Raw genomic sequence first — 12,548 nt, 5'->3', positions numbered from 1 at the left:
AAACGATCTTTACTTTAGCTTCTTTGACAACATATTTCTCCTTGTTACTTGAGCATGGGCATATAGATCACTCCACTGGTTGCAAGATGGATCTGAACATGCACAACACTTTATAATCACATCTTCGTTGTAAGAGATGAACTGTTTCTTTTCAAACAGTGTTTTTTGAACAAGAAGATGAAGAATACTGGTTGATCATCTTTTCTTAGCTTTGATAGATTGTTTTAGGTTCATGTAACTTGGATTTCTGTAATAACATCTTCCCTAAAGGAAACTTCATGAGAAGGAAAATGGAGACTGAGATGTGGATGAAGTCTCAGAACTCGTAGCTGATAATGACATTGGAGGAGGACTACCAAAAACTCTGGTTGTGAAATTTTTCTTCATGACCAGAGCTTTGTCATATTCAGAAACAGTGCTACCAATTTTCTTTGCGTTGTCTGATGAGTTTGTAGGACTTTCCCATGGCATGTCTGCAACCCATCTGTCATGCCAATTCAAGCCTAGATTGCCCTTGCATGATTTGTTGCTCTTTCTAACACTTTCTTGTTTGATAATCAATTCTTGCTTTATTTTTTATTTTTTACAATGTGTACAAAATTACATGTTAGTTGATTATCTCACATTTAAATATTGGTTGTGATTTCATCTCTATCTTTTTAACTTGTCTTAACCTTTTAATTTAACACATAATATTGGTTACTTCTAACAATAATGTGATCATATATTTTATTAATAGTCCACTCTTGTTTTACACATTTGTATTTATTTAACATTCATATTAATATTTATTATAAATTGATCCACAAATCAGAGACAAACATTTACACTTATTGTTAAATGAAATAATATAAAACTTTGGTTGGACATTACTAGATTCATAACACTTAGTGAGAACCCTTACTTACAAGCGCAGTTACAAAATCCTTTTTCTACTGAACAACTACCAAGAGTTCCATGTTGCTTCTTACACTTATCCAAACATATAGTTGGAGCACAATAGCTTCCTTTTATTGGAATTTTATGAGGACAATTCTTTTTCTGCGCATCTGCCATCATTCCTGTAAGATATATAAATCTCAAATTTTAATTGTTAGAAAATATATATAGATTTTATGAAATACAAAACTTTTTTATCAGCAAAAATTGTTTAATAACATTTTGTTTTAAACCTTATAAGTAAAAAAAAATATTTTGCCAGTAAATAAAAAAAATGAGCATATCGTTTGGTCACACATTATTTTTTATTTTGTGAAAAATATGGTTTTAAGAATTGTGTGCATATTAATAAACATTACGTATAAAATTATGATATTTTAAGAACAACTATTGTATGTATTGGAAAAGCATAACATATAACCTATAAAATCTATAAATTTAATTAAAAATATCAAATAAATTTACGTAAGAACTATAGTTCATCCATATTATGAAAAGTGTTGGTTAAATCATTTGTATATGCAGGACAAAATGTTCATAAATAGATGATAAAAATGAAACTATTTAATATTATTTCATCATAATAGTTCTTCATCATATATAAACCCATACATTAAAAAAAAATTATAAATGAAATAAAGTATAAAAACACTTAAATACTTCAGGGTTGATCCTTTCAATTTTAACGCAAACATTTCTGACCATACTTTCTATATTTTCTAGCCTTCTTCAAATTTATGAATTTTACACAAAGAGATAATTTAATGCTATGTTTTATTTAGTAAACAAAATTTATTATATGGGGGTTTACAATATTTTAAAAGTCAAATTTTATTATAATCAATTTATTATGGAATTACTATATGCAATATATTAAGATGTAAATACAAACCTTGTGAGAGAATGATGGAGATAATTAAGAACGTAAACGAGAGTTGAAGGGATTTCTTCATCTTGAATTGTAGAAATAGATTGATATTGACTTAAAAAATTAGGAAAGAGATGAAGTATTCTATTTTTTTAAACATAAGAAGTATTCTTACGTATATATACATATTAAAAATCTAATTTAAGAAAATCACATTAATATGTTCCGATTTAAACGAATCTAATTTAGAAAAATCCATGTTTTGCTCATATAACATGTGGAAGCTTTAGACTCGTTCATTTTCCTTTAAGTAAATAAAAAGGTATGTGTCTTATGCGTGTACAAAAATCTGATGTTCTCAAAAAGTTATTGCTATTTTTTAGAATTATTAATTTATTTAAAACAATGTCATTAAATTACTTTTCAAACACTACTATTTAAATTAATAGCTTATTAGGTGGATGTCCCACATGTAACATAATTTATAAGATTATATTTAAAAAATTAGTATGTATTTCATTAAATTTTTTATTCATTCAATAAAATAACGAAAAATGAAAACTATATAATAATCAGATAGATGAATTGAATTCAGTTTTAGATTTAGATAGTGAGAATAAATTTTATTAGGAAGCTTTCGTCTAAACTAGGTTATTTGGTCATTTAATAGGCCTTTCATATCTAAAGATGAAACTATGCTCTTGGTTTCATATTGACAAAGAGTTGAGAAGAACATATTATCCTAAAAGCATCAGAAGTTAACTATTAAATAATAAAATTGGCCAAACAACAACATTGCAGCAGTCTTCATACTAACTCGTATGTAAAAGAACATACATAGAAGTTGCTTATATATCTATAAATCAGTACTTTGTGTGTGTTTTAGAACCATCAAGGTGTTGAAATGTTTTGATGATTTAATGAAACGATCTTTACTTTAGCTTCTCTGCCCACATATTTCTCCTTGTTACTTGAGCATGTGGATATAGATCACTCCACTGGTTGCTAGATGGATCTGAACATGCAGAACACTTTACATTCACATCTTCGTTGTAAGACATAATCTGTTTTTTTTCAAACAGTGATTTTTGAACAAGAAGATGAATAATACAGGTTGATCGTCTCTTCTTAGCTTTGATAGATTGTGTTAGGTTCATGTAACTTGGCTTTCTGTAATAACCTCTTCCCTAAAGAAAACTTCATGAGAAGGGAAATGGAGACTGAGATGTGGATAAAGTCTCAGAACTCGTAGCTGATGATGACATTGGAGGAGGACTACCAAAAACTCTAGTTGTGAAATTTTTCTTCATGACCAGAGCTTTGTCATGTTCAGAAATAGTGCTATCAATTTTCTTTGCGTTGTCTAATGAGTTTGTAGGACTTTCCCATGGCATGTCTGCAACCCATATGTCATGCCAATTCAAGCCTAGACTGCCCTTGCATGATTTGTTGCTCTTTCTAACACTTTCTTGTTTGATAATCAATTCTTGCTTTTTTTTTTTTTTTTACAATGTGTACAAAATTACATGTTAGTTGATTATCTCACATTTAAATATTGGTTGTGATTATCTCACTATATCTTTTTAACTCGTCTTAAACTTTTAATTTTACACATAATATTGGTTACTTCTAACAATAATGTGATCATATATTTTATTAATAGTCCACTCTTGTTTTACACATTTGTATTTATTTAACATTCATATTATTATTTATTATAAATAGATCCACAAATCAGAGACAAACTTTTAGACTTATTGTTAAAAGAAATAATATAAAACTTTGGTTGGACATTACTAGATTCATAACACTTAGTGAGAACCCTTACTTACAAGCGCAGTTACAAAATCCTTTTTCTACTGAACAACTACCAAGAGTTCCATATTGCTTCTTACACTTATCCAAACATATAGTTGGAGCACAATAGCTTCCTTTTATTGGAATTTTATGAGGACAATTCTTTTTCTGCGCATCTGCCATCATTCCTGTAAGATATAAAAATCTCAAATTTTAATTGTTAGAAAATATATATAGATTTTATGAAATACAAAACTTATTTATCAGCAAAAATTGTTTAATAACATTTTGTTTTAAACCTTATAAGTAAAAAAAAAAATATTTTGCCAGTAAATAAAAAAATGAGCATATCGTTTGGTCACACATTATTTTTTATTTTGTAAAAAATATGGTTTTAAGAATTGTGTGCATATTAATAAACATTACGTATAAAATTTTGATATTTTCAGAACAACTATTGTATGTATTGGAAAAGCATAACATATAACCTATAAAATCTATAAATTTAATTAAAAATATCAAATAAATTTACGTAAGAACTATAGTTCATCCATATTATGAAAAGTGTTGGTTAAATCATTTGTATGTGCAGGACAAAATGTTCATAAATAGATGATAAAAATGAAACTATTTAATATTATTTCATCATAATAGTTCTTCATCATATATAAACCCATACATTAAAAAAATTATAAATGAAATAAAGTATAAAAACACTTAAATACTTCAGGGTTGATCCTTTCAATTTTAACGCAAACATTTCTGACCATACTTTCTATATTTTCTAGCCTTCTTCAAATTTATGAATTATACACAAAGAGATAATTTAATGCTATGTTTTATTTAGTAAACAAAATTTATTATATGAGGGTTTACAATATTTTAAAAGTCAAATTTTATTATAATCAATTTATTATGGAATTACTATATGCAATATATTAAGATGTAAATACAAACCTTGTGAGAGAATGATGGAGATAATTAAGAACGTAAACGAGAGTTGAAGGGATTTCTTCATCTTGGATTATAGAAATAGATTGATATTGACTTAAAAAATTAGGAAAGAGATGAAGTATTCTATTTTTTTTTAAACATAAGAAGTATTCTTACGTATATATACATATTAAAAATCTAATTTAAGAAACTCACATTAATATGTTCCGATTTAAACGAATCTAATTTAGAAAAATCCATGTTTTGCTCATATAACATGTGGAAGCTTTAGACTGGTTCATTTTCCTTTAAGTAAATAAAAAGGTATGTGTCCTATGCGTGTACATAAACCTGATGTTCTCATAAAGTTATTGCTATTTTTAGAATTATTAATTTATTTAAAACAATGTCATTAAATTACTTTTCAAACATTACTATTTAAATTAATAGGTTATTAGGTGGATGTCCCACATGTAACATAATTTATAAGATTATATTAAAAAAATTAGTAAGTATTTAATCAAATTTTTTTATTCATTCAATAAAATAACGAAAAATGAAAACTATATAATAATCAGATAGATGAACTGAATTCAGTTTTAGATTTAGATAGTGAGAATAAATTTTATTAGGAAGCTTTCGTCTAAACTAGGTTATTTGGTCATTTAATAGGCATTTCATGTCTAAAGATGAAACTTTGCTCTTGGTTTCATATTGACAAAGAGTTGGGAAGAACATATTATCTTAGAAGCATCAGAAGTTAACTATTAAATAATAAAAGTGGTCAAACAACAACATTGCAGCAGTCTTCATACTAATATCTATAAATCAGTATTTTGTGTGTGTTTTAGAACCATCAAGGTGTTGAAATGTTTTAATGATTTAATGAAACGATCTTTACTTTAGCTTCTTTTCCCACATATTTCTCCTTGTTACTTTAGCATGTGGATATAGATCACTCCATTGGTTGCATGATGGATCTGAACATGCACAACACTTTACATTCACATCTTCGTTGTAAGACATAAACTGTTTCTTTTCAAACAGTGATTTTTGAACAAGAAGATGAAGAATACTGGTTGATCGTCTCTTCTTAGCTTTGATAGATTGTGTTAGGTTCATATAACTTGGCTTTCTGTAATAACCTCTTCCCTAAAGGAAACTTCATGAGAAGGGAAATTGAGACTATGTAGATGAAATCTCAGAAATCGTAGCTGATGATGACATTGGAGGAGGACTACCAAAAACTCTGGTTGTGAAATTTTTCTTCATGACCAGAGCTTTGTCATGTTCAGAAACAATGCTATCAATTTTCTTTGCATTGTTTTATGAGTTTGTAGAAATTTCACATGGCATGTCTGCAACCCATCTGTCATGCCAATTCAAGCTTAGACTGCCCTTGCATGATTTGTTGCTCTTTCTAACACTTTCTAGTTTGATAATCAACTCTTGCTTTTTTTTTTTTACAATGTGTACAAAATTACATGTTAGTTGATTATCTCACATTTAAATATTGGTTGTGATTTCATCTCTATCTTTTTAACTTGTCTTAAGCTTTTGATTTTATACATAATATTGGTTACATCTAGCAATAATGTTATCATATTTTTTATTAATAGTTGACAGACCATGGAATTGGGCCACTTTTATCCATGATTTGACCCACTTTTATCCGATTTAAACGAATCTAATTTAGAAAAATCCATGTTTTTCTCATATAACATGTGGAAGCTTTAGACTCGTTCATTTTCCTTTAAGTAAATAAAAAGGTATGTGTCCTATGCGTGTACATAAATCTGATGTTCTCAAAAAGTTATTGCTATTTTTAGAACTATGAATTTATTTAAAACAATGTCAATAAAATACTTTTCAAACATTACTATTTAAATTAATAGTTTATTAGGTGGATGTCCCACATGTAACATAATTTATAAGATTATATTAAAAATTAGAAAGTATTTAATTAAATTTTTTAGTCATTCAATAAAATAATGAAAAATGAAAACTGTGTAATACTCAGATAGTTGAACTGAATTATGTTTTAGATCTAGATGGTAAGAGTAAATTTATTAGGAAAATTTGGTCTAAACTATGTTATTTGGTCATTTAATTGGCTTCTCATGTCAAAAGATGAAGCTTTGCTATTGGTTTCATATTGACAAGAGATGGGAGGAACATATGATCTTAGAAGCATTAGAAGTTAACTATTAAATAATAAAAGTGGCCAAACAACAACATTGCAGCAGTTTTCAAACTAACTCGTATGTAAAAGAACATACACAAAATTTGCTTATGTATCTATAAATCAGTGTTATGTGTTTCATAGAACCAACAAGGTGTTGAAATGCTTTAAAGATTTAATGAAACGATGTTTACTTTAGCCTCTTTGCCGACATATTTCTGATTTCTCCCTGTTACTTGAGCCGGTTGATATAGATCACTCCACTGATGGCAAGATGGATCTGAACAACACAACGCTTTACATTCACATCTCCGTTGTAAGACATGATATGTTTCTTCTCAAACAAGGTTTTGGAACAAGAAGATGAAGAATACCATGATAGTCTATGCTTAGCTTTGATAGATTGTGTCAGGTTCATGTAACTTTGCTTTCTGTAATAACCTCCTTCCTCAAGGAAACTTTGCTTTCTGTAATAACCTTCTTCTTCAAGGAAACTTCCTAAGGAGGGAACATGGGAGAGAGAGAGAGAGAGAGAGAGAGAGAGAGAGAGAGAGAGAGAGAGAGAGAGATTGATTTAATGAAACGATGTTTACTTTAGCCACTGGTTGCAAGATGGATCTGAACAAGCACAACGCTTTACATTCACATCTCTATTGTAAGTCATGATTTGTTTCTTCCCAAACAAGGTTTTGGAACAAGAAGATGAAGAATACCATGATGGTCTATGCTTAGCTTTGATAGATTGTGTCAGGCTCATGTAACTTTGCTTTTTGTAATAACCTCCCTCCTCAAAGAAACTTTTCTTTTTGTAATAACCTCCTTCCTCAAGGAAACTTCCTGAGGAGGGAACTGGGGAGAGAGAGAGAGAGAGAGAGAGAGAGAGAGAGAAATTTAATGAAACGATGTTTACTTTAGCCTCTTTGCCCACATATTTCTCCCTGTTACTTGAGCCGATGGATATATATCACCCCACTGGTTGCAAGAAATCCGAACAAGCACAACGCTTTATATTCACATCTCTGTTGTAAGACATGATATGTTTCTTCTCAAACATGGTTTTAGAGCAAGAAGATGAAGAATACCGTGATCGTCTCTACTTAGCTTTGATAGGTTATGTTAGGCTCATGTAACTTTGATTTCTGTAATAACCTCATTCCTCAAGGTAACATCCTGAGGAGGGATCTGGAGACTGAGAGAGGGAGAGAGAGAGAGAGAGAGAGAGAGAGAGAGAGAGAGAGAGAGAGAGAGAGAGAGAGAGAGAGAGAGAGAGAGAGAGAGAGAGAGAGAGAGAGAGAGAGAGAGAGAGAGAGAGGACAAAGGGTTTATATCTCCACAAAAAAAGGAAATGATCGCCCAGGCCAAATCAATTTAATATACAAAGAAAGGAAATCAAATCATTAATAAATTTTAAGGATCAGAGTCTTGAACCGAGTTTTGAAAATCATAAACCACTGGTACAAATACGTGATCCCCTGATTTATGAATGTCGATGTCAAAAAAAAAACAAAAAAAAATACGTGACCAGGTTGGAATCAACACCGCAACTGGTTGAAGATATTAAACACTCTGAACTCGGAGGGGATTATTGTTGGAGATGGGTTTTACCCTATTCTAAACCTGATTCAACAATCGTCCCAATAAATAGTTTAAGATCCCATTAAGGAGACAACAAAACATAAGAGAACAAAGGTCCATCAAGCCCAAAGGGAGTCAACATTGCTTTGACAGCTAACTCAAAACAAAGAAGAAACTGGGAAATTAATGACAACTTGATCGCGCTAGATTCACGATGAAGATCAAGCTTTCATTACGATTCACTTAGAACCAGCTAGAAAAGAAGAAAGAAGATGAATGAGAAAGGGATCTTGGCCTTTTGGACATCCTCTCTAATCTTTATCTAGTTTTATACTTCGAGTTGGTTACAATCATAGAATCACTTTCACCTTTGTCTATATCATCATCTTATAAAATCAGTAGTATCATATTTTCACTATCAATTCATAACTAAAAGCTATTTTATTCAAGATTCAAGAGCAGATTTCAAGACTTCAAAATAACTTATATCATAGGGACATTTGCTTTGTTGGTTATTCTATTCTAGTACCTCAAGTTTGAGTAATAGAATGACCTTTTGTCTTAAATAAAAAGAAGTTATTTTATTCATTTCCTGTTAATATGTTAGACCAAACTCTAACCATAATATTTGAATGGATTCTAAGATCCATCAACTTATGTAGTTCTTGTATATGTAAATGCACTTCTGTGTAAAGACTGGAAAAAAAAAACTTATATCTGCAGAGTGACTTGCACAACTAAACACAGTTCCTAAATAGTACACACACTTATTTGCTTCTCCAAGCCACATGAAAATATGTGAGAAAGAGAACAAAGAGTTTCCATGTACAATGACCACATAATTACAGAGCTTAGTAGCACAAGCATAGCTGTGGCGGCAACGGCCTGCTAAAAGATGTTGAAGAACTGTCGCTATTGCAGCATAAAACCGAAAAGCAGAGCCCGATGGCCATGGTCAGTCTTCCTTCTTCCAGTTCAGGTGATGTTTTTAGTGTTACCAAAGCTTCACTCATGTCTTCTATTTATGAACCTGTTTTGTGATTTTTCTTTGTTGCAGATTTCTCAAGCCGCGATTTCCTTACAGCCTCTTGGATTTGCCTCTCATGCTCTTTCAGAATGTCCTCAATGTTTCCACCTGGAGGCATCAATGGACCTGAACAGTGCATTCTGTTCTTCTTGCGTCTGTATGTCTGTAACAGCATGAGCAACAACAACAAAAAACATATTATGAACCATTACTAAAAGTGGGAAATTAGAGCTTATATGTTGACTTTACTACCGTCGTGGGTTCAATGGCTGCGTCATCTTTATATGAAGGAGACAAGTATCTTGCTGTGACTGGCACATTGCTAGATCGGGTAGCTTTCAGCTCTACTACATTGTGCCTAGAGCTTTCGTTTTTACTCCATGTTGCTGTTATACTTGGGTGAATCATTGAATTGGTATGAGAAAATCCTTTATCTCTATCGCCTCTTCCCGTCTCTCCTCTCGACCCTGTTCTACTGGCTTCCTCAGGATTAAAATCTCTCGAAGCCCTTCTCACCGATTCAGCTTCACGTCCCTTCACAGTTTCGGCACGTTTCCTGAATTTATATAAGAAGATATGCTTAGAACTTTGCATGAAATGAATCAATGTGGGAAGAAAAAGAAACACTATTCACATACCTTCTTGCTTCTTCATCACGGACCTTTGCATCAAGTTCCTTGCTTGGAGGATACTTGGGCAAACTTGATACCTCGCAAGGGAGTGGTTCGGTTGTGAAGAACTAGAGAAAAGAGACATTTAAGGTATGCTTTCAAAAAATGATTTAGGAAAGTGAAATTAATATTTTTAATCACAAATTTAAGGTATGCTCTCAAAAAAAAAAAAAAACTAGAGAAAATAGAAGATTAGAGTTTTAGTTGAGGAGGCAAATCAAGAACTGCTAGCATAATAAATATGCACAAGGATATATTTACCTTGCTGTTTAGCGTTGATGAAGTTGAGCCTCGCTTCTCTGGTTCTAAGGATAGAAGCTTGTCAACAAGAGCTAGAGCCGAAGATGGCAAACTCTTGAACGTCTCCAGAAGGACACGTTTGTAAGGTTGTTGTGGTTTGAAACTTGTCGCAAGTGGTAGTTTTGTCTTCCGCCAGTAATCATCGGATGGTGAACCACACAACTTGAAGATCTTATGCATTTGCTCCACCTAAAAGACATTGCTTGGAATCAATAAATTAAAAGATGAACATGTTATGGGGATTCAAAGAACTGATGATGTTCACCTCTGTTCTTCCGGGCATGATTGGTTTCCCTAAGAAAAGTTCTGTTAGAATGCAACCAACACTCCACAGATCTATGCCGGCTCCATAATCTGTAGCTCCAAGTAGAAGCTCAGGGGCCCTATACCACAAGGTGACTACACGGCTCGTCAGGGGTTCATCTTGATCTGGATGATAGAAACTCGCCAGACCAAAATCTCCAATCTTGAGGACTCCATCATTGTTCACCAAGAGATTTGAACCCTTAATGTCGCGGTGGAGGATTCCTCGGCTGTGGCAATGTTCAAGACCGCTAAGCAGCTGTTTCATGTAACATTTGATCTGCAAGAAGCAACAATGGTTATTAGTCCACTTGTTAACTTTTTTTTCAGACATAAAATGTACCTGAGGTTCTGTGAATTTGACACCGGGTCTAAGAGCGAGACCAGAAAGATCATGCTCCATGTACTCGAACACAAGGTACAAGCTACCAGAGAGTTTTGAGGTGACAAGACAATCGAGCTTCATAACGTTTGGATGGTCAAGTTTCCGCAAGATGTTGATTTCCCTAGCCATGAATCTCACACTCTCAGGATCCATATTGACGAATCTAACCTTCTTCATGGCTACCATTTTACCGGTCTCAAGATCACGAGCTCTGTACACGGTACTATAAGTCCCTTGTCCAATCTGCATAAGACATATGTAAGTTTAAACATGCCGTGAAGACCAAAGATTAGGGGCAAAAGAAACTAACTTTGTCCAACTTCTCAAAGGATTCGGCCGGACGAGGAACCCAACCCTTGATGGCTTCACCAGCAACAGAGGTTAGCCAAGAAGGCCATCCAGCTGCAGTGAGCTCAGACTCGGGGCTACTTGAGATAACATTACTCGGGGGCTGCTGAAACAATTGAAATCCTCCTCCTGTTCCAACATCTGCTGTTGAACATCTCCGGTGGGACCTTGTGGGTCTCTCCACAATTACCGTTTTACCATCACTATCGTCTATAGGAACAATCAATCCGCTGCCTCGACCAGATGCTTTATGCGATGAGCTTCCGTCCACGGATTTATGTGAAAAGTCATCTTTCTGGGAGGTTGTAGGCGCAATCAATTGAACTGAGGATGTTTCTTGAGGTTTCTCATGTTCAACATTAACTTCTTCTTCTTCTTCTTCTGTATTTCTTTTTGAGAAGATGCAACCCATAATACTCCAGACAACTTCACAATCTCCGTGTGCATCAAGAACAAATACTATCTCCTGATTGATCCCCAAGTATAAAACCCAAGAATCTCAGGTTCATCAGATGGATGATCAAGATGTAATTGAGTCTCTCGAAGGTTATGTGTCAGGAGGAAGGAGAGAGAGCCAAATGTACAATCAATGACTTTTCAGAAATGGAAACGCCCTAGCTAGTACAATGAGAAATTCTAAAATCACAGGAGAGAAGACTTGTAACTCAAGAAACAAGAGATGAGGACGAAAAGAACCTTACAAACAACAAAAATACTCGAAGCTTTTGTTTTTTCCGTTAAGTCACTGCATGGTGGTCAAAAAGTTGCAGCAAACCCTGTTCGTCGATAAAGAAAATCCGGAGAGAGAAAACTGAAGAACAGAATGTCATTAATCTTTAGGACCATGAGAGACTGATTCGTTTTTGTTTCGCGAGAAACTAGGAGGAGCCCTAGATTCTGTGGAGTACACAACTCAAGAGATCTAGCTCTCTCTTTGTTTTTCTATTTTGGGGTCTTTAAGAAACAGTTTAACGACTTTGCATGAGGTAAAGATTTGTTCCAACGGTCAAATATGAGAGATGTTTGTTGTTTTCTGTTGTCGTTATGACAATGACCCACGTAGGATCTTGTCTGTCAGAGATCATGGGAACCACTTTCTCTATGTTTATGTATCCTTTCGAACATGATCCCAAAACTCTTTTAAGTTCAAGTCTGCCACAACGTATCTCTCTAGCTGATAACAATCTCCAAGGACATCGACAAGATTATTACAAAATAAA

General features: G+C 32.9%; 1 protein-coding gene across 1 annotated transcript; it reads right to left on the bottom strand.

The window, feature by feature from the left end:
* Nucleotides 1-851: 851 nt before the first annotated feature.
* Nucleotides 852-12,203, bottom strand: LOC103838892 (probable serine/threonine-protein kinase At1g09600). Its single transcript, XM_009115343.3, has 9 exons — nucleotides 11,291-12,203; nucleotides 10,939-11,223; nucleotides 10,558-10,875; nucleotides 10,254-10,481; nucleotides 9,960-10,060; nucleotides 9,574-9,877; nucleotides 4,562-9,484; nucleotides 1,832-3,792; nucleotides 852-1,061 (listed from the first exon to the last, which is right to left on the bottom strand). The coding sequence occupies exons 1-7, from the start codon at nucleotides 11,738-11,740 to the stop codon at nucleotides 9,317-9,319; spliced, it is 1,854 nt and encodes a 617-aa protein (XP_009113591.1). The 5' UTR covers nucleotides 11,741-12,203; the 3' UTR covers nucleotides 852-1,061; nucleotides 1,832-3,792; nucleotides 4,562-9,316.
* Nucleotides 12,204-12,548: the final 345 nt, after the last annotated feature.

Source organism: Brassica rapa, chromosome A09 (genome assembly GCF_000309985.2).
Source record: "Brassica rapa cultivar Chiifu-401-42 chromosome A09, CAAS_Brap_v3.01, whole genome shotgun sequence".
NCBI classification, from domain to species: domain Eukaryota; kingdom Viridiplantae; phylum Streptophyta; class Magnoliopsida; order Brassicales; family Brassicaceae; genus Brassica; species Brassica rapa.
The sequence above is the reverse complement of the archived record's forward strand: the minus strand, read 5'-3'. Positions and strand labels throughout refer to the sequence as shown.